Genomic DNA, 23,537 nt, shown 5'->3' on the forward strand with positions numbered 1-23,537 from the left:
CACCAGGGACAGCACCAGACACAAGGACAGAGCATCATCTTCCTGCTATTGTTGAGAATACTGATACTGTGAGAATACTGCGCGACTGTGAAGGGTCAGAACCCAACCTACACACCCTCCCACTCACCCGCCACCTAACCCCCTCCCACGCACATCCCTAGCTACCACCACCACATCTACTTTTTCTTTCTTCTCCCTGTTGAACGTTAGCACAGGGAGCTGGAGTCAGTGAGGTACGGACGGTCCTTCGGATGCTCGGCTGCCGGGGGGGGGGAGAAGAAGCTGCTGCGGATATCCGTCTCATACCTGCCTCAAAACGGGGTCCTCTCAGCCTGTATATGTTTTCCCCCCCAGCAGACCGTTTTGCTGTGTGAAAGCCAAATAAAGAGAGCCTGGTTTGGTTTCGTAACGCGCTGCACCGCTAGCAGCGCGGAGGGAAAGAGGTTTTTCGAGGATGCGGATTTAAAGGGAAGACGTTACCAGTGTCACCTGGGATTTTTGTTAAACCGTTAATATTCTAATTTAGCGTAGCTGGACGCGTCCGAGAGCAAAGGAAGATTTTTCACATGTTTGGTTAAATTTCGCATATAGCGACGCGATAGGACAAAAAAGAAAACATCGAGAGCCTCTTAAACAGAAGAGAAAATAAGGGGTAAGTGTGTGTGTTGTTGGGGGTTTTTTTGTCCCTTTATTTTCCGCCACCAGCAGGCTAGCCACTCGTAACAAAGCTAATGAGGGGGGAGTCTGATATTCAGGTGACTTGCTGTTAGCTTGCCACTGCTATTAGCTTTTCATGCCAAAAGACAACGTTTTCTGGTTTACATTTCTGTGACTGGAGATAAGCCTGCATACATTTCTGTTATGTTAGCTGCCTGGTTGGGAAGTGTCCAACTGCAGCGCGTTGTGTTAGTCGTTGGGAACATCTCTGTGTACGTCTGCCTCTTCTTGCCTTTGTTTGAATCGATGTCAAATGCAGCCACATTTTATCTGCGTGTTGTGCACAGCCAGTCAGCCAGCCTGCCTGTGGATCTTTGATTCAGCATCTGCTCCTACACCAACCAAGCCTTGCCGCTTGCTCCTGGCTATGTTTTTTACGTACCATACCATGATATGCTACAGTGCTGGCATCTTGTAAAGCTGTGGGCTTCGTGGTTATGTTATGTTATCATATGGCATTTGAGATTTATTCTGCGTGCCTGGCCTAGGCTGTGAGTCATAGCTTGGGATGCATCAGGTAAAAGTAAAAATGAGGGCTCACTAGGGAAGAGATTATTCCAATCAAAAGCCAGTTAACACGTTGTTTTGAAATGTGCAAGTTTGCTATATGGACATCAAGCGCCTCACTTTTTAACTAGCAGATAGCACGGAGCTGGCATTTACTGGCCACCACGTGTAGATCCATGTTTCATTGGCCCAGAAACGTCTGCACTGAAAATTGTTGGAAAACAAAAAACCTCACATGGCATATATGGTTTATTGTAATCAGTATTCTTGATGAGGAATTTGCAATTTGATGTTTTTGTCTAACGTTGGCACTGGGTAACACCCATGATGGGGTGTTTTTGTTGATTTTATGTATGTGTTTATTTTTAAACCTTTTTAAACGCAAATTAGTAATGCAGGGCTAAAATGTTTAGGTGTTGTAAACCAGATCCACACAGTAGCTAAGGAGTTTGTTGATGTCACTTAACTGCTGTTAGGGCTACAAGAGTCTGCAAGGAAATGGTTTGAAACCAAAGTGAGGATCTCTTCATTAGAAGACAGTCATCCAGTTGTTCTCAGCACAGTACACCTCTGGTTTGTGGCTCAGTTTATATTCAGTGACTGATTCTCTAGCTTTACAGAGTAGGTTAGAAAGCAGATTAATTCTGTGATATTTCCATTGCCCTTCCTCCCCCTGTATCATAGGCCTGAAAACTGGTTCGGATGTTAATGTTTGATATAATTGTATGATTTTTTTGTTGTTGTTGTTGAATTCATGTCTATAAAGTCAACACAAAATAAGTAAAATATATTCTAAAATGTAATTTTAATTTCATGTAGGATTTGAGTTGTTTTAATTGGTAAAGCCCCTTCCTGTCAGCTAGGCCTGAAATCATTCTGCATGTCCTCAGTTCATATTCATCACAAAAAATTTAGGGACAGTTTCCAGTGCAGGGTAGTCCAGTACATCATTAAAACCCACTATGACCTCAATAATAAACGTAATCATGATTTTTACTGTGACAGCTCTGAATATGTTAAAACTTTGTAAAAGGCAAATTTATGGCAGAGATGATTTGGTAGTGAGTGTATGTTTCACATTCAGCAGTGTGTTATGAAACAGTGCCGGATTTTGTGCCGTTCTACCATTTCTACTGTTCTACTGCATATGTTTTCTATCCCTGGTATTAAGGCTTGTACAACTATTGTCTCTAAATAGCCATACTAAGGTTTTTTATGGCTTGAAATAAGCCTTAAGGGGGTGACTAGGCACATAAACATGACTGGCATGTATGTAGCTGAGGCAATGAGTCTGTGCTACTTTACTTAACATACATCTCTGCACTTTCTGTTATTTATGGCCATTGATGAACGAAAATGTTGTTGTTGCTTGAAAACTAAACAGGACCAATCCTGCATACCTAAATAATAGGGAAGTACTGATATGTTGGCTTTATGCTGTTGTCAGTCAATACTAGCCACTTATAAAAAAAAAAAATGAAACACATTTACAGATGGCAGTGGCTGACAATTTTGTTACATCACAATCACAATAAGACTAAAAAAGTTATTTTCGTCACTTTTTCGTGGTATGTAACAGAGATGAATGACAACAATAACAAAACAAACAAAGATATTGCTGTCACCCATTGAAAGCTGTAAAGCTAAACACATGCATTGACCTAACATTTCAGAATTGGATCATACCCACCATTATATTGTAAAAAAAAAAAAAAAAATGAATATGGAGTATTATTCAGTATTAGCCAGTTATTCTGCTTGTCTCTTTCTTTGTGGAGTTGATCCCAGTTCTTGCTACAAATAGATTTTGATTTTCATATGAAGAATAGGTCAGTCTTCTTGTCTTTGTTAGTGGCTTTTCTTCCGATGTATTAACATAAATAGGCTCTTTCTGGACTGCTAATACACATTTTTAATCACTGCATTGGCTAGACTTGAAGAAAATATCAGCATACATATATACGTAAACTATATTAGCAAATTGTTATAGATTCAGTTCAAGTAACTGATATAACTAACCAGTAATTCTATATATATATCATTTAATGTATGCGCTTAAAAATATTTTTTAAAGTGCCATGTTCCTGGCAGCTGAATAAGCATTTATGTTCAGGAAAGAGGTGTGTGTTGTTGTGGTCAAAGTATTCTCAATTATTGTGTAATTAGACATTGTGCTCAGTGTTTCACTTAGTGCTATATCCTGTTTCCTGGAAGACGAAATAACAAAACTAGCACTAAAATCCTTTCATTGGAGTAAAATGTGCTTGTTGACCAATTATACCTCATGGAATCCAGATCATACTTTTTTTGTGTTCATTACCAGAAGATGAAAAACCACCAAAAAAATGTGGAGCTTTTTTTGATGGAGACACAGACAGGATGATATAGATGGATAAGAAATTGCTATTAGCTGGCTGGCTGGCTGGTTGCCTCGATGAACAGCATTCAACAATAGAATGGGACTTTGAATGTGGGCCCCCTGTAGTGCTGATTCTCAAAATCCCTCTTGGACAAGCCTTTTTCAATTCATGCTATTCACACTTTTATCTTGCGGCAGTGAACCATATTACTAACCCAATGTAAGCCTTTTATGGCTGCTTTCTAATGTGCATCTCTTAACAATTCATATTTATAGGTCTAACTACAGGAGCATCTCATGATATAGTGTACTAATATAGAATCTATTTATCTATTGTGGTTAATTTATTCAGTCTTTCTACATTTGATACAAATTTAGAACGCTGATTATGATGATTTTTACATCTGATTCTTAAGAAAGAATAGATGCAAAGATTAAATAAAATCTTTGGTAAAGAATGTTTAATAGGTTTTTAAAAATACTATACTATACTATATAGTATTTTGTACAACATGCTGTTCAAGGGGACCACAAAAATCATAAAATATGTGCTAGTTTTTAATCATTTCTAAAGTTGGAAATCATTAAAAACTAGTATCAGTTTGGATATACCTGGCAGAAATAGATTAATGCTGTTCAAGTTGTGTTTCTAAGCAGTTTAATTTTTTTTTTTTAATTAATGTTTTATTGGTTTTCTTATTTATACAACATGTACAACAATACAACTTAACCACAGTGGGGGGAAAAGAAAAGGAAAAACAAAACAAAAAAACAAAACAAACCCGAAAATACAACGAGATTATACAAAATCAGGCCTCCCATTTTGTACATAGTTCAACCATTTCGACCAGTATTCGTCAAATGAGTCCGCCTGCAACTTTAGCCTAAAAGCAAGCTGTAACTTTTTTGTTTAACATAAAGTTTAGTGTTATCTCCCTACCCTATTTCCAAAAAAATGTTATTATACCGAGTGAAATGATACAAATTAATACTGCTGTCTATCTTTTTGCTGTGTGGATGCTAATTGCTAATTTAGCTGTGGCTACTCTGCACACAAGAGGAGGGAGAAATAGACACCGGGGAGTTTTATCCCCATTCCAACAGGAGTTTGCACAGATACATAACAGCTGGAGAGCTATTCACAGATCTTCACATATGGTTAAGTTTGTGCCAATGTGTAGTGTCAGCTTAGGCCTCATGTGCTGGTTCAGAAGCAAGGGTGATGTGATGGAAGTGTATTCATGTAGAATAGTAATGTGCACATCGGTGAGGGCACCATTAATACTGAACCTTCTGAAGTGCTTCTACAGTGGACTTCCAGCATTAATTCAGTTTTAAATGTGGATTAACAGGTTTGGAAATGGACAACATTGCTTTGACTCACAACACTAACATTTCACTCACCAAACTGAGGGAAACACCTCTTGGACAGTCTGTGCCACACTGCAAGACATAAAAATGTATCAGTAGCACAAACGAGGTACAAAGGTCCAGTTCAGTGATTTTAGTTAGTGAACATGAAGCCTAGAAAACGCTGATCAGTTCCCAGTGTTTTTTGTGCTGGAATATCTGTTAATGAAAACCTAAATTCCAGGGTCCAGATGGATTAACAAAATTCACCTTACCTAGATATATGAAGCCATCCATAGAGAACAAAATACATTTTGTACCAGGCTCTAAACATTCTTTTTAACGGTGTAAAGTTGTCCGTTTTAACTTGGGGCTCTTTGGGAATTGACTTACTTTTGCAGCCAGTATGAAGTAGCACTTAAAGATGCTCCAGTTCTATCATTTTTCAAGTGGCTACAGCCATTTTCTGCTCTTGAAGTTATACACGGACTCAGTACAATAGCAGCTCTGCACTTTGCTCTTATAAAAACCAGATTTATAAATATCTTTATGACCAGATCATGACCATTGTTTTATTGTATCAAGCAATATATTATAGTAAATCAGCAACTATCAGTTAATAAGAGGGTAATATAAATTTATGCCGTCTTTATGGTGCCAAAGCATTTAACATTGGTCTTGCCTAACACTGGTACTCCATTCTTTCACTGAGGATTCACACTGAAACATTTTATGATGTCATGTATACCCAGTGGTTTGCTTAATAAAAATTAGCTCCCTGCACTAAGAAATGAACAAGGTAGCATCACGTGGGTGTACTATAGGTGTTGAGTGTGATGATCCGCTGGTTTTGCTATTTTGATTCATTAAGAAATATTAAATTCACATTTGCATAGCTATTTAGTTTTGTGCTTGCTTGCTTTTGGGTGTGGTTGGTACAATGTGGCGACCAGACTGTAGTCAAGGACTTGACTGAACTTAATGCTTATAGATTGTTTTTAAGATGCACCACAGTGATACAGATGTCCTTTAACCTGATGCTCCAGGTTATTAGCGTTCCCGGAGCATCAGGAATGCTAGTAACCTGCGTTCCTTATGTGTTGCTTACACAGTTTTCAGTTAAATTTTACACAGTATCTCAGATTCTATGAAAACCAACTATGTAAACTGAACGAGTACCAGCACTCTCTTTATATTATTTATAATATTGCCAGAAGCATTGATGTTGTAGTAGATGTAGTAGAAAACAGGGAAAACACAACTCTTAACATGACATTTTCCAGCTGTTTTTTATTATGACAGCTTGTACTCTATTAAACCTGCATCTAGAGGCTTTTAATGAATAAATATCTCTCTTAAAGGTGAGGTCTGGAAGGCTTTTGTCAGCACCACTTATGGGGGCTGATTTTTAGATGGAGAACAGTTGTTTCGCCAGTGCTTCACAAGGTCACAAAGTGTTACACACCCCCACAGAAATCTGAAAGCGCAAAGTCTCACTGCCACTTCAAATCATAGAGCTAGCAAGCAATACTGATATGGACAGTGGTTAAGTACTTGGATAGGAGCATTTGCTGATAATCACTTATCTTAAAATTAAATGAATACCTTTCAGTGTATGCATTCAGCTTATCAGTTCTCGCTTTTCTCGGGGTACTCTGAAATTACATTTAGGAACTACAGCATCTTAGTGCAGCAACACTGCTTTTTGACTAAAGTGATCACGTTTTTGCCAAAGGTTGCAATTTGCTAAATGAATGCTTGCTAGTCCTTTTCAAAACACTTCAAAGAACAGCTGTGTGACACCACCATTATAAGTAACACCAACGTGGTGATTTAAATCTGCCGCAGACCTTAAATATGTGTTATTTTCTGTCACCCAAATGAACATATTTCATGAGGTTGTTGTTAATCATGGGGTAGCTATTATCAAACTCCTACAGAGAGAGGATGTTGCTAAATAAAACTTTACATTTCAGATGGTTTAGAAACTAAAAAGTAAAGTGGTACAAAAATATTATACACCACTGGTAGAAATCTTAAAAGAAAATCCTGGTGTGTTTTTATATTGGCGCATTAGGATTTTTAATGGTCACTGAAATGTTTGAGAGCAAGGCTTTGTTTTTTATTTTGTTATTATAGCTTACATTCAGACACATTATTCATATATTGGGTAGTCTTGTTGGTTCCAGGTATTTTTGTATTGGCCAGTTGTCCATAAGGTAGTAAAGCTTTCTGATTGGCTGAAGCTATTTTCACTGATATGAATGATCTGGTATGAATCCGAAGCACTGTGTATTAGCACATGCAGGCATGATGCCCGAGCTCGTGCCTGCATTTGTTCTTGTGTGTTTTAAAATGGCATGAATAATTAATTCGCTGATGTTTTTAATTTGGATTTCTGGCAGCTTGGGAGATTGATGCTATTGTAACTCGCAGCCAAATGTATTTAGAAATGAAGGCTAAGCCCAGGACTCATTCAGCTGCAGCAGCAAGAGAGGAGCACAAACACTATAGCGTTTGCCTATTTTTAGTATTAGTCTTAATAAGCCATATTGTGGATGGGCCAGTATTCTCACTGGGCCTTAACTTGCCTGTATAGCAGCATCTCTTTGTACTGAACATTAATGATACCAGTGGGACTATTAATTATTCTTTTTTTGTTGTAAATGTGACAAATCACTGAAGAAGATGTAGGTCATAGGCATCCATGTTTTCTGTCAGCTAATACAGATTTCAATAATATAGAGGTCATGTGGAGGATTGACATTGTTTATAAACTAGATCGTTATGTTTTTGTCCATTAAGTACCTAAAGTATATAGTAGCGCTTCTGTATTTTCAGACTATTAAGAAAGTTGTGAACCGTCACTGAGTTTGATGACATTTTCCAAGACTACAGGGAAATGTGACTTCTTGCAGTGAATAGTAATTCAGCTGTGGAAAACAATTTCTGTATTTGCCATGTTGCATTGATTAATAAATTAGTTTGACTGTTAATATGATTACTTGTTAAAATTAATTTAGTGTGTCATTTGTGAAAATTAGAATCCAATATAAAAGATAATACAGATGTAGAATAAAATGACATCAAAACAAAATATTATCTGGAGTTAGGCTGATATCTATGTCGATATGTGAAGGGCATGCTGGCTGCGTGAGTGTTTGATAAATGTGATGCTACAGGTCAACAAAGGATCTCTGCTGTCCTATTCAGCAGGGCATTCAGGCCAGGATCAGCAGGCCGTGGAAGGGCCTCTGATGCATATGTGCCTCTGGCTGCCTCATCTCTGCAAACAGGAAAGGCTTGAACGGCTGGCCTCATCCCTCTGCTGACTCTCCATTGTGTGGGGCCACTTTGGCAGGGCACGCTTTGTCCTCTGCTTTTTGGGATCTGCCTCCACACCCTGCAGGCTCAACTAAGTATCACAGGCAGCTTGATTTGGGGCAAAGCAGAGGTGCCACATTCACTTGAATATATTAATATTCATTAATGCAAAGCTCATGGCTTTGGTATACTCATAAAGAATGCCAGCAAAACATTTTCTTTAATTGTAGTTTTTTTTTCCTTCACTTAAAGATTTTTACAGTGAAATTGGTAAAATGTTAAAAATCTTATGTTTGTGTGTTTTGAATGACTGTGTTTTAACATGGTTTTGTTATGAGTTGTATCGCCCCTTTGTCTGCCATTGTAAGGAGTGTGTGTGTGTGTGTGTGTGTGTCCCCGTCTACCCTATTCCCCTGGTGCAAGGTAGCAGTTTGGCTGGTTAATGTGCACAAGCCTAATTCCCTGAGGGTGACTGATTGCAGGCTCTATTTCTCTTTCCTCTCTCCCTGATTAACGGGTGCAGTGACAAACAGACCAGCTGGGCAAAGGGAGGCAGCTCTGGGAGGGGAGGTGGGGTGACACAGAAGAAAAAAAAGGCAGAGGTGGTGGCGCTGCCTATCATACTGCTAGCTCTGCCTTCCTTTCTTAACCAGTGTCGTTCTGTTGTGAGTAATAGCCTGATGTGTGTCTGCCCAGTATAGAGCTCGATTTAGCCACGAGGCATTTCTTTGTGCCCTACTTTAATCTTTTTCCCATTGTTCAGAAGCACTATGTATCTGTGTCATGTGTCTTTCATTTGTATATTGTTTTGCTTTAATTACAGTAATAATTTTTCAAAAGCATGTTAAGATATAAAGGCTGTGACAGGTTCTAAATATTTCATGCCCAAATGTTTGTCTTTGTTTTGTATTTGTGGATTAGACCTTGGGGGGATTTTCTTTCATAGAACCTCTTTTATGTGACCTTTTTGTGCCACATCTGTCTGCCAGGCTGTATTTTCATTTATTTATTTTTAAGTAGCTTTGGGGCTTAAATCTTATGTCTGAAGGTTTGGAAAATAGGCTTTTTTAGGGGGGAAAATCAGGTTGAAGGCTCCTGCATGGCATTTTTTTACAAAGTTGCATTTTTATGGGTTAGTTTCTTTATGTGATTTTGTTTCTGTCTGGACTGGGGGAGGTGGCTGCACATCACTCAGGCTGGCATAATTGTTGGTGTTGGACCAATCTATTTTGTGTGCTGAATGCTGATATGGTTGCATGCTGTGTGGGTGGATTTGTAAGTGTCACTTTCAAAAGCATCATGTGTATACTGTATGTAGAAGGGTTGTTGGGGGTGGTGTGCTGTAATAGGTCAGGTCAGCTTGTATGTGCAGTTTTTATGTCACCCAGTGTTGTGCGTATGTGTGTGTGGGAGGATGAGTACAGTAGGCTGTATCATAGTAGGTCAGGGGATTGTTAGTCTGATCCATTGAGGAGCGATTAGTCCAGACACTGAGCCAAGCCTCTTCATACTCACAACAAGGGGAGGATTGGCGCTTTGTTATCGCTGCCAGACTCTTGTGACCTCACTGGTCCTGCCCCTCTCCAGCTCCTGCCAATCCCCCAAACAGATTGCCTTGGACTATATTACTGCCAGGCCTGTCCTGGATAGTCTGTCTTCTGTGTGACTCCTGCTTCCATGCTGTGGCATTTTTATAATTTAGGCTATGTAGAAATCTTAAATGTAGCTACTTATCAGTAATGTTAGACTGATACCATACCAGTCACATAGTGTAGGCATGTCTTTGCTTTTCTATTATTATTATTATTATTATTATTATTATTAGTCCTATAATATGCCAGAGTAAAGAAGAAAGCATGAATTGAAAAGGAGGAGAGCAGTGTTTGGATGTTTTTGTAACCACTGTGTCATAGTACAAATATTTTAACATCTCTCCAATCTTCAACTGAAGACTCAGCGATATACCTGACTACTTATGCATACAGTGAGTTGTAGAGAAAAGGCAAGTCCTAGGGTGCCAGATAGGTGACAAGTCAAGGAGCAGTTCCAAGGTGTTGTATTTCCTGCTTCTCTAATCCATGCATTTAGTTTCTATTCCCATCCACTTTCTTAATCAACCACTAATAGGATTTTCCAAGCATTTGTTTTTGTTTTGTTTTGTTTCTTTATTTATATTTTACAAATTCAAATTTATGTTAAAGTACTCAGCTGCTGCACAACAGAAATGGCTGTGCATGACTTGAACAAAATGATCTAAAAACGAAGATAAAAATCATAATTAGCAATATCCCAATACTGACAACGGTGCACCAGAAAGTGCAACACCAGCATCTGTTCTCTTCTTTTCTGTCTTAAGCTATGCCAAAAACTGGTAAATGTACAATTTGCTCAGGAAAAATATATTTGTAAAGAAAATACAAAACTGACTGAAGCCTTATACTTTTGCTCTGTCACACAGTAGGTTGCTACGGTGTAGCCACAGATATTTACGGAGTGAACACTCTTTAAAATTTTAAGATACAAAGGTTCAGTTCTGATTCCTTTTAGAGTTCATGCTAGGCTTTTAAAATGTGCACTTTTTTCCTTTATTATACTTTGCTCTGTGATGTTATAGCCTGCCTGTTGTGTGTTTTCTAGAATCAGTGATGGAAGGAACATGTATAGATGCAATCTGGCCCTGTATTTCTTGTGTACACTCAGATTGGGCCCATCTGGTAGCTGTCTGTTATTGATTTCCAGTGTGATTTAGAGGATACATCAACTTGGCAAAGCATGACAAGTCCAAGAATAGTTCTCCCAGATATATTAACGGCAGCTTTACATTTAACCAGATAAATCTATTCCATTGGCTGCTATCAGGTTTTTTAAGTCATACCTGGGTGACTCAGAAATTGAATTTGCATACTAATTTTGTGTAATGTGGCCTGATTATTCTTTGCAGTGTAACATGATCTAATAATGGCCAAACTAAAACATAAACCTGATGGACAGCATTTATGTCCATATTTGGGAAGGGCAGTTTGCATCCTTTAATGAATAAATGAAACCTTGAACAAAAGGACAGGGCTCAGCAGTTCTCAGTCATGCTTAGCTTTTAATTACTTACTTTTAACATCACAATTATTTTTGTAAAAATCTGTCATTTCTTCCCATCACTGCTCCTCATCTAATGGCTTACTGATGAAGTTAGCCACAGCTGGTAGACACAACAAAAGCTAAACTCACAGGTATTAACAAACTGACTACTCAACCTTGTCTATTAATCTGTTCAATGCTCTTAAGCAAATGGCTTCAGTTAGTTAATGGGTCTCTATTGCAGGGGGCTTAATCTTAATGTAGGTCCCCCATTGTGTGTATTTGTGCATAACACTAAAGACAAGCTGTGTCTGCTTAGTGCTGTATATACAGTTAAGCCTTTACATATAGAATTTTTACCATGTCAAATGGTTAAGGTGTGAGTCACCATGCCTGTACAGCAGTTCTTGTGCTGTAGTTGTGCAGAATAATTGTCTCACACTCAGGATCCGATTGAATAGAAAAGACAAGATGCTTCTGCTTCTCGAAAAAACTCTGAGAGCTAGCCAGCTGGAGAAAGAGGGTGGGATTGACCTCATTCTGTTTGAAGTATTGATTGTTGCCGTATTAGGAAGCCTTGTTTTTTGTTTTTTTTATAACTGGATGCTGAATTCGTACAAACAGCAGGATGGGAAGATATTGCATGCTTAGCAGTGATTCAAGGACCGAGGTGACTAATTTATTCTGAGGAGGTTTTAGACCACTTGGCGAGCTGTGGTGATGTAGAGCAATGTTTTGATGAGGCCCCTTACTGTTTGTGTGATATAATCTGCCAGCATTTGCACAGGAATACATGAATGACACACATCTCATAATTATGTTGTGAAATGTTAACAAAATGTCTTTCAGTTCCAAGACTCCACACCTGTTAACGGACTGACTTTCTTTTAACAGGTGCCATTTAACTAACCTTTCTTATTTAACTAGAATAATGGGTAAATAAATATATAGACATAACTTTATTAATCCCTTGAGTAAGTTCCTCTGGGAAATTCAGTAAGTATATAATAATTGAACTGTTATCATACTGACATAATGAAATATTTTTAGTTCAGTGCAGTTTCTTTACAAAAGATGCAATAATGGCATAAAAAGACTACAAAAGCAGGGGAGTAGATTTCTGGTATAAACCTTTTTCCATTAAAATATCCTGTAAAAACAATCAATTTTAGTTTTGCTGCAATGATGCAATACGTATTGACATTTTAGCAGATAAGCAGTTTTTTATTTACCTTTATTTAATTTTAGAAGTGAAGCCATGCGATGAATAATCTCTTGAGAGAGTGCTTTTTTATGTGCATCATTACAACCCTGGTTTAATGCAGTATGACACTGCGTAAGTGTATTTATACTGCCGTATGTGTGCTTCTTTTTTGGTTGCTAGGTTATAGTTACATACTCGTGGTTTGCTCAAGCAAAAGTTGAAACCTAAGTAGGTTGACATTGCTGTGCCATTATGACTCAGCATACAATGACATTACTGGAGTTACAGGAGCTCTCATTTTTAATCGACTAGCATAACGACTTCATGACAGTTGCTAAACTTATCTCAAAGTCTGTTACACTCTGGCAGTTGCACCGTCCAAGCTTACATTTGCATATGACTTACATTTGAGCATATAAAACTAGAGTGCAGCTGGCAGGCTTTGTGTGCTCAGTGTGTGGTTGACATGCATAGTCTTTTCTTTTTTTTGTTTTATATGGAATATAGAAGTGGACCATTTGTTTCTGAAGTTTAATATTCAAACTTTGTCTTTCAAACATTTCAAGGGTTAGTGTTGTGAAGCTTCTTGTATTATGCAATGACCTCTCCCTGCTGTGCATGCACTCACTGTCTGTGTTTCTGTGTCCGAACTGTAGGTTGAATGCGTTTTTCTCCAGCCTGGACAACATGAGCACAATCTCGCCAACAGACTTCGACAGCTTGGAGATCCAGCAGCAGTACAATGACATCAACAATCGCTGGGACCTGGCAGCAGAGACCGACTGGGACAATGAGAACAGTTCGGCTCGTCTCTTTGAACGGTCTCGTATTAAGGCCCTCGCAGGTATGCTACACATCAGTGTACATTCTTGCCAGTGTTGCTTGTCAACGTGCACCCATGTACGTGCATTTCTTTCTGTTTAAAACATTTTGTCACAATTGAAAACAAGAGTGTCACATGTTGTAAGTACAATTTATTAGGTATACCAGTGCATGCCAGGTATCCAGGGATAAAAATTGCCCAGGAGAGACTTGAATTAAATTCTACTAATTTTGAAGGCCTGAGTAGCTAAGGTTGATGTTGTTGTTGAATGGATTGCTTTAAAATTGCACTGATGGATCCATTAAAGTGTGCTGAGCTTAATAGTGTGATGTAAATTGTGTGACGATTAAAAAAGTACAAAGAAATGACATAAAAAGTAAACAAAAGATACAACTCAATAATGACGTTTGGTCTCAAATACCGAAATGCTACCATATGCCAAGTCTTTATTTAAAGATGGTGACATTCCATAGATTTAGAAAACATGATTGGGAAAATTTTTTATTACCTTTTAGAAAATCTTTCGAATTTTACCAAGACTTTTATAGATCAAGTGTCTGCACACACACTGATGCTCTTGTATGCCAAGATTTGGTTAGCAGGCAGTTTAAATCCATCCATAATAGTTCTGCAAACAGACCTATTATGGGATATTTCTGCGCTTCCTTTTTGCCCTCACAATGTTCTGACATGACAGGTTTTGACAGCACAATTCTTGGAAGCTTGACAGAGTTTTTTTTATCCTACCAGTTTCTTTGGTGAAGTAGTCGGGAGAGGAAAGAGGGTTCATTGAGGAAAATAAGACATTTACTCCGAGGAGTATTATGGCTAAAAGCAATGCCAAATGCAACTTGTAAAACAGTTGGTGAGAAGGTGAGAATAGAAAACCTGTGACAGTGAAGTCTTGAGCTTTTTGAGTTCAGTTTAAGAAAACTCTTTTATTCCCAATATGTTATGAGAAAGATCGTTTTGCACTTACCCCAATGTTGTAACTGTTTTGTAAAGCATGCGTTTTAATATCCAACAAGAGTTTTAGCAATATTCACTTGAGATCAGTCCCGATACTAACACTGCAGAAATCTCTGTAGACTGGGGAACAGGTTTCATTATTTTTTGTCCCCAAAGGCTCAGTTCTGTCTTTATAGGGCAAGACAGAAATACTTCCAAAAGGAGGACAAACCCAGGAAGCTGTATAGTCTGTTGAGCAAGGAGAAATGTGGCTAGGTTGATCTGTTCCTGTGCAGGTTCTTTTCACACCAGTGCTTCTGCATCTAAACTCATGTTATGTCTGATTAGTGATCTTACTGAAATGAATTAAGATGCTATCCTTTTTAAGAGTGCAATAATAATAATAATTTTGATGACAGTTTTATTCAGTAGCTCACTCCAAAGCTTCTAAGCTGTGCAAACACAGGCCAGTCTGCCATTGTTGGAAGCGTCAAATAAGGTGACAGATTATTGGCTGTTTTATCAGATCTGCTGGAGGTGTGTTTGTGTGTGTTTATTTAACTGGCCTGGCTTCACCTTCTATAGATAAAAACCTCTATTGTTAATAGTAAAAACAAGATGCAGTGTCATAATGAACCCAGCAGAGGGGAGCAACAGGCAGTCGCCAACACACATATTCATGCATAAACATGCACACACACACATCGAAACCACATGCTATAAAGATCTTGAGCACTATTGTAGTCAATGTGTTTCTCAGATATACACCTCATTTTAGTGGGAGGGAGTGCACCCCAGCTCATTTCCTTTAGGAGCTGCCGTTATATAGAAATTGCACTTTATAAACAGTCATGTCCTGTCATGTAACTTTTTATTATATTGCAGTATGCTGTAATACTGTTTGCATGTGTGATCAAACAAGAACTTGTGTGTGTGTATGTGTGCGCTTCTGTGTGAATGTCTTTAAATACTGTCTAAGTTTTACAAGTGTGGACTTGATGTGCACATTCTTTGACATGCTCTAGCAGCTATTCCCCCCAGGCTTAGCTTAGGCCCACCGTTTATGACTTCTCCCCAAATGTCAAGACTTTGTGCAGTCTCTAAGGTGCTTTTTCTTTACACGTCTTCCTCACAATCTCTGTCAAACTTTTTGTGCCTGTCTCTATGTAACATGATTAGCTTTCTTTCTTACATCTTCCAGTGTGAATTATTTCGCATGTGACAGCAGTGCGTACCTCTTACAGTGGAGAGCTTCTCTTGTTTTAAGATCATTTTCGTTTACAGATAACCACTTATCTACTGTACTGTACTGTGTGGGCAGCAAGGCAAGCTGTGCAAATTTGCATTTTTCGAAACCAACGGCTTGCTTCAAACGCAAACAGTTAGGCGAGTTCACTTGAGAGCGCGTCCACAGCTAGAACACATGGCCTTTGAAAATTATTTGAAAGGCCATGTGTTTTTTAACACAGACACGTGTGTTTGTATTTGGCCTGTGTAAATTTTGCCACATTTGTGGACGCATATGAGTAGTTCACCCTTCTTTAGGGGAATTCCCCTTCAGATCAAAGTTTAGAGTACACTTCACTCTTCCGTCCTCCCATGGGTGCTCAGCTGGGGTTTTGCTGTGAGACAGATAAAATATACATGTTTAGCAAGAGATGTCTACTCTTTCCCCTTTTTTAGTGCTTACTCCCCCAGCAGCTTCTGGTTTTTCTGTCTTATCAGGCTAATTAACCACACCAGCTCATTATTCATTGTCACTGCCTGTGGTTTGTTCAGTGTGGAATTTCTCCCACATGTCATTTAGACAGTTTTCATGTTTCACAAAAGTAACTCTAATCTTGTTTCTTTATTTGTTCATTCGTGGGTTGCATAGCGAGGTAATGCTCACACTTATTATTTTTGATGTGATTGCGATGTTTAAAATATGTCCAATGGGATTTTAAGTGGGATAGCTTTGGTGCACTATTTTTCTCACAACATTTGATTGTAGCATAGTCGCTGTTCCTCAAGAGGAAGTGTGTCCTCTTTGGATCTCATTAGTCCAGTCCCCCCTCCATAAACACCCAGTTACAGAAAGCCTGGGGCATTTGGTCCTCTAATGAGAACAATCCAGATGCTGCCAGCTCATCAGGACAAACACAGACCAGACCACAATGATCGCCCCCTGACCAGACTAAAAGAGCCTGAAAGAATATGACCTTTGTCCTCACTGTGTTTATAGTTTTGTGTTATTTTTGAGCTGGTGTTTATGAAATATACATTACATTTTAAAGGTGAAGTTTCCATTCAATGTTATTTACTGTTCAGAATTTATATTTATAATCTCCTGTTAATGCATACTCTTTGTTAACTGTGAACTTACTCTGTATTACACAGATTAAACTCTTTAATGGAAATAATGGAAAGTATGTATTCAGCAACTATACAATGGTGAGAATGAGTTCTTGACTGCTTGAAAACGCTTGCCTAAATTGATTGTAATGAAATTCATTTAATGATTTTCTCAAAGAGCTGCCAGGAATCATTTTAGTACTTGGTTCTAAACTAGTAAGAAGTCTGCTTAAACCATTTCGTTTTTAAGAGTTAATAACTCACTTCCACCCCTCTGCCTCATGAAGTAACACGCAAGTTGACAGATTTTGAATCTTGTTATGGCAGGAAACACTTGCTGCCTTTCTGAGACTTTCTCAGCAGCTTCCTTCCTGTCTTAACGCCCTTCTCATAACGCAGCCCCCACATACAGTAAAGGAAAGATTAAACGTTGTCTTACAAAGTAACATACGATCATGTAAAATGATGAGGACTTTTGTGACGCACCTTTCAGGCAAGCCACACCCCGGTGCTCTCTGGAATTAAGGTGGAGTTAGATAATCCACCTAGGGCTACACTGAGCAGAGGACTTTAATGGTTTAGTCCGCCTTCACACCTCCTCCCTCGCTTCCACCATGTTCTATCTATGTGCTCCTCCTTCAAACACACCTTATGCAAATGGCACAATTTTTAGAGAGCCCAGCAGGCTTTGTTTACACAGCTATCCGACTATGGCCGGTTAGCCTGCCTGCAGCTCCTGTGTTCTGCTCCAGCAAATGCACAGAGGTTGGAGGGAAGGAATACCCAGGTTTTTTTTTTTTTGGTTCTCTCACTAGAACCACAAGGGAGTGTAACTTTGCTCAGAGGCCAGAGGGGTGGTGAAATGAATGAAACAAGAGAACTTTTTGCTCCTCAGTTTTGGTTAAATGATTCTTTGAAAAAATCCCCCACCGTTGCACTCACTCTGCGTGTCATTGGACAAGGTGGACCTTACGGTGGATGAAGAGAAGAAAAGGCGGCAACATTTCTCAGCTTGTGTTGTGGGAATAAAAGAGGAGGATATACCAAGGCTTTTGTGGTACACTAAAAGTATCTTTTGGACAACCTTTTAAAGGATTTGATCTTGGTTTGTTTTTCTTTTAAAAGTCGCAAAGTTTGCTTCTGTTGTGCTATGTGGAAGAATACCCATTCATTCTGTGTCTGAGAGGAATATTTCACAAAGACGGATTGAGGACAAAAAAACATGGAGTGGGACCACAGGGAAAGAGATTCCTGCTTGTCCCCAGCAGCTTTTGTTAATCAGGTGCAATACTCTAACATCCTGGAAGGAAGATTTAAACAGTTGCAAGGTAAGAGTTAGATCTCATTGAAAGGGAAGATCCTTTTTAATTACCACACGTTTCTATGATGTTGTTATTTTTTTAATTTTTAAACTTTTTTTTTAACTGAGCTGATACCTTGATAACTCTGCCGTATAACTCCGAAGTGTCAGAGTTTTGGCATTGTGTGTTGGTGTGTTGCTTATGAAAACAGTTTTTAATGTTACAAATATTGATAAAGCAGTTGTAGAGCCAGCAGCGAACACGTATCCTGTTGTTTGTTGAAACAGGAAATATTGAGTAGAAATCTACTACTTGGCATGCAGTAGTTGTGGGTGCAGGTGCTTCGAGTTGTAACTAAGGCCTCAAAAGACTTTATTTTTTCCCCTGGATGAGGTAATTATCAGCATGAGGTTGAAATAATTCTTCTTAGTTATGAACCTTTTCTGAGCTAGGAGAGAAATGAGGAAGAGATACAGTAGGCTCTCGGCTCATATCTAAAGCAGGCAGTCAGTCTGGCACCTGATCACTGCGCCACCTGTCCGTTCTTATCTTATTACAATACACAGCTCTGTTACTCACTGAAGCCTGCCAAGTCTATGAGATCTAGCTTATAGAAATCAGAGGCCATGGGAAAAGAATCTTAGGCTAAAACTTACAGGATTCCCTTAAAATTAATCTCTTAACTACACTAATCCAATTACTTTCTTAACTAATGTCTGTAAAAGCTTGTGCTAAATAGCAGTTAACATGATTACCTGAAAACAGTTTTTAAAGTGTGGAGGTTTACAGTAGTTGAATGTGTACATAAGTGTGTAGTGTGAGTGACACTGGCCTGCCATTTGTGTGCATGAAGATCAGTCTATTCCTGGTTGCCATCTGGGATGGAGAACTGCCTTCAAGTTTACTTGAAGGGCAGGTCTACTTTCTACTTTCTTTGCAGGTTTGACTTTTTTTTTTTTTTTTGCCTGTCCCATTTGGTTCTTTAGCCATCAGAATTGTTGTCTGAAGACCAACAAGGATACCCAATGGATTTACTTTGCCAAATGGATCATCACGGCCTTGCCGTTTGACATTCTTGTTGCACACCAACATGTTGGCCAATATCTACATTATCGCAAGATTATCGCAGAAATAGACTTGGTTTCTGTTGAAAGAAGGTTTATTTCTTATCTGTGAAGTAATGTCTACATCTTAACTCAAAACACCACTGGTTTTCACTGGAGATAAGAGCCACATAAGAAATGGTATCACTTTCCTTAAGAATATATAAACGTTGCTGCATTTTCTTAAACCGATCTTGCACCCGCATTCACCGGTAAGCTAGGGGTACATTCCAGCATGTTTTTCTTCAACTTCAGCCTGTAACTCACAGGCAAATGTATGGGTTCAGAGATTAGTCATCAAGCTAGTAGCAATGATTCCCTATAACAAAGATACTTTCTGTCTAATGTGTTGGAGAGATGACTATAAGCTACACATGATCTACCTCTACTTTGATAGACGTGTTTGTTCATAGATGTGTTTTGGGTAAAATTTGTCATAAATGCAATGATACACATGTATCTAAATGCACAGCACATCTTGTCAACACCCACTTGCATTTCCAGTTTGACTACCCTCGCGGCTCATTCTTTGTGTCACTCCCTCATGTTGAATCATGAGAGCTGGTGTAATTGAAGGATTTGATGTGCACTCACATAGTTTTGTCATAGCACCAATTTGCAAAAAAGTTTTGCATTGCATCATTTATATTTAAAATATTTGTCATTCATTTGCAATTTTCAGTTTGTGCAAGCTTAAATTAGCGCTTTGTCATTTTAAACACAAACGTCATCTCTGTTGTGCAATATGCTACAGTTACTTTAGAAATCTTAACACAGACAAAGACAAATATTTTATCGGGCCCAGTACCAGTCCAACAAGAAGTCATGTTTAGGATCTTCTGGCTGTTGTGTAAGTGATGGCCAAGTGGTAAAGGTTAAACTGAGTAACTATATTACAGTGGTCAAAGCAGACATGTTTAATGAAAAACCAGGCCTAATGGTTTGCGCCATTTCTGTCAGTAGTCTCTGTTACAGGTTGGAGGGAAGATTTTTCCTGTTGCCCAGATCACATTGTGTATTATATTCCATGGCGTTATGATGCCTTTTGTGTGTAAAGTGCATTGGAGGAAATCTATACCAAAGTTCAGTTTTACTTCAGGCAGGAGCCAAGATGAATATTTTTTATTCACTATCCTAATTCATCAGTAATTAGGGTAAGAATTATAATTTGTCAGACAGGCATACTTGGCATTGTTTCATCAGTTTTGGTTTGTTGTTTTAGTGACAGCATTCATTCATTTTATTTTGTTTTTACGTCAGTGTTACTTCTGGCTTCATTCTGATAGCCACAAAAGTCACATCGTCTGCATGCTTTAGTATATCAGTATGTGGTAATCTTGTGTCTATCTCTGAACTGTATGCCCCTGCTTATGCGGCTGCATGCTGTCAAAACTTGTGCTTGTATTGAACGTGATATACAAGTGTTACCAAGTTCAGCCGAGTAAGACTGCTTTTACAAGAGGGATCAGGGTGCCCAGTCAGACTGAAGCTAACAGGTTCAGATGCTGTGAGGTTAATGGAAATGTGTAAAAGGGCATTTAGACAACAGAGTGTTGGTCCAAAGGGTCACTTTCTTAGCCACTGTGGACTTTGGCAGTACTGTCACTCAGCAGGCCTTAGCAGCATGGCATTGTTCAAACAGAAAGTACTTTTCTCTAAAGCCTTAAAACAGACAAAGTGACGAGGTGTCCATATATACTTTGCAGCATAGGCTATTTTGAACTGAACCCACAGATTTCTCACTGTAGTGTGTAATAATTGATTCTCAGCCTGATATGTATTTCCTCTACTAATTTAGTTCATATAATCTGTCGACTCTCCATAAAGAAGTGGCCAATGTTGTTGTGTTTATCTACTTTTTCTGCATAATTAAAAAAATGAATTAATACTGGGGGACATCAGTGGTGTGTTTTGCTCAAATATCAAATCTAGCAAGACACTATTGAATGTTTGTAACCTGATATTTCTAAAAGTCTCAGTGAAAGCTCAGTGACTTGTGGCCTTTGGCTGTAACTGAGAGTCACATCAGCAAGGGTGAAGATTTAACATAGGTGCAGACATGCACAATAACTTTCTTTGTTTGTACAGTGCAGAAAGAAAGACGTCATTAGACAACAATGGTACAATGAATGTTGTCCTATTTACATGTTACATGCCATTTGGGTCCAGAAGCTATCGTTAAGGGATGCTTATTTATATTTCTTTTCTCATGGGATTGGCCTTGCCCAGTCTAGATTTCCCCCATCTTCCTTTATTATCACGTGTAGCTGAAAGTGCTACAAAGAAATGTGATTGAAGGAGAGTATCACTTCCATCAGTGCGATTTTAAAAGGAGAGGAGGTCTCTCTGTCATACCCCCCCCCCGTCAGTTGTAATAACAAACCCGTTAAAGTTGGGCAAGCTTCTAAAGTTGCAACCTCAAGCTGCTAAAAGTGCAAGAATAACTCATGCCACATGTGGCAAGGCGGCGGTTTTACTACAGCCCTAGTTTCAAAGTTATAAGTGAAGGAAGGGAAGTTCCGCTTTTATAGGGACAAGAATGTGAAAGCATGCGCATCTGTGTTTCGCTCACTTGCACAGACAAGACATTTCTATTTCACACAAAAATGCAAAGAATGAAATAAAACCAGAATACAAAAATGGCACTGAATAAACACAAACAGTGGCAGTGTACTATAACACTGCAGATATTTAACAGCTAATACTTAAATTGTTGACTTCAAAGTAGATAGATATTTTAAGTTGAAGAAGCAGTGGTGAAATGACGTGTAGAAACACATTTCACTTACAGTGGAAAAATGATTAGCGTGGGACTGAGAAAAATTTCTGCCAATGTGGCATTAATTTTTAGCTTGGTGGCTCCAGGTAATGAGTACATCATGTGTTGTTTTCCCCGTACTGGTAGAAAAATATTTACAAACACCAACATCTCCCACAACTTCTGTAAAATGATTGCATTGCTCATGGCACCCCACACCATAGTTAGTGTTGATTGAAACCACCCACTGGTGTCAGTGCAGAATGGTAACCACTAACCACAAAGATTACAAGCTGCTTTTGTCTGTGGGAGTTATTTTTTTTTCTCTCTAAGTACTTCATGGTATCTCTTTAATGAGTGCCTTGGGTCTACTCTGTAATTTCAGATAGCCAACAGTTCAAGCCAATCACTGACTATAGATTTCTGAGCTTCATGGCGCTTCCAGATTAGTTCCAAATGACCCGTGTAGTGCTGTAGTATGATTGTTGCGTGTGTTTTCGAATTTTCAGTGGTAAAACCTGCAATTTTATGATTTTATTTGCAGCAACCAACAATATTTTGGCCTTAGATGGTCGTCACCATTCGACACAGAATGTGAAATATCTTGCTGTTTTATGTACATAATGGATTCGGCACAAAGTTATCTATCTATCCATCCACCCATCCATCCATACATTTATTTTTCTTAACCGCTTATCCAGTTCAGGGTTGTGATGGAGCCAATAACTATCCCAGGTGTCATTTGGTTAGAGGCCGGGTATATCCTGGGCAGGTCGCCAGTCTATCACAAGGCCAAAACACAGACAACCATTCACTCTCACATTCACACCTGCAGGCAGCTTAGAATCACTAATTAACCTAACATCAGCAACTCTGCCTTTAGACTGTGGAAGGAAGCCAGAGTACCTAGAGAGAACTCACACAGGCACAGGGAGAACATGTAAACTCCACATAGAAGGTGGGGCAACAGTGCTAACCACCCTGCTCTCCTGAGAAGCTGCCATGTTATACATTCATGCAGAATTACTTAAATATGCAGTATGTTATGAAGGCAGATATCAAGTATAAAACTTGACATGCATCCATAAATAAATGTATGCATATTGTAGTAATATGCAACAATCCTGATGTAGTTTAGTGTTGATTTTTCATTTACTCTACATATACAGTTTCAGTTCAGTTTTATTATAGAGCACAAAGCACAAACAGTCACTTCAAAGTGCTTTATACTATAAGGTAAAGACCCTACAATAATAGAGTGAAACCCAGCAATCACACGACCCCCTATGAACAAGCACTTGGCGACAGTGTGAAGGAAAAACTCTCTTTCAACAGGAAGGAACCTCTAGCAGAACCAGGCTCAGGGAGGCTGAGCCTGGTTCACAGCTAGTTTGGGGTTGAGGGGAGAAAGACAGGACACACTGTGGAAAAGAGGTTACTAATAACTATTGATTAAATGCAGAGTGGTGTGCAAACACATAGCAAGTGCAAAAAGGTGAGTTCAGAAGAAAAATGCTCAGTGCATTATGGGAAGCCCCCAGTAGCCTATGCCTATTGCAGCATAGCTAAGGGAGGCTTCGGGATCCCCGATCCAGTCCTAACTAAATATTTTATGAAAAAAGGAAAGGTTTTAAGCCTAATCTTAAAAGTAGGGAGAGTGTCTGTGTCCTGAATCCAAACTGGGAGCTGGTTCCAAAGAAAAGGGGCCTGAATTTATGAGTAAGTAAAGAAATC

The 23,537-nt window shown here is 38.8% G+C and overlaps 1 protein-coding gene across 5 annotated transcripts in view; it reads left to right on the plus strand.

The window, feature by feature from the left end:
- The first annotated feature begins 206 nt into the window (after positions 1–206).
- Positions 207–23,537, plus strand: part of sptbn2 (spectrin, beta, non-erythrocytic 2) — a 48,762-nt gene continuing 25,431 nt past the window's right edge. For 3 of the 5 annotated variants that reach the window (XM_063487918.1, XM_063487919.1, XM_063487922.1), the window contains exons 1-2: positions 207–652; positions 13,193–13,380. In XM_063487918.1, coding sequence (XP_063343988.1) covers positions 13,224–13,380 — 157 coding nt within the window. In that variant the 5' untranslated portion in view covers positions 207–652; positions 13,193–13,223. Of the gene's footprint in view, positions 653–13,192; positions 13,381–17,242; positions 17,970–23,537 lie in introns of those variants that run through there. The other 2 variants (XM_063487921.1, XM_063487923.1) reach the window with 1 other exon arrangement.

This window comes from Pelmatolapia mariae, linkage group LG10_11, assembly GCF_036321145.2.
Source record: "Pelmatolapia mariae isolate MD_Pm_ZW linkage group LG10_11, Pm_UMD_F_2, whole genome shotgun sequence".
Classification (NCBI taxonomy): domain Eukaryota; kingdom Metazoa; phylum Chordata; class Actinopteri; order Cichliformes; family Cichlidae; genus Pelmatolapia; species Pelmatolapia mariae.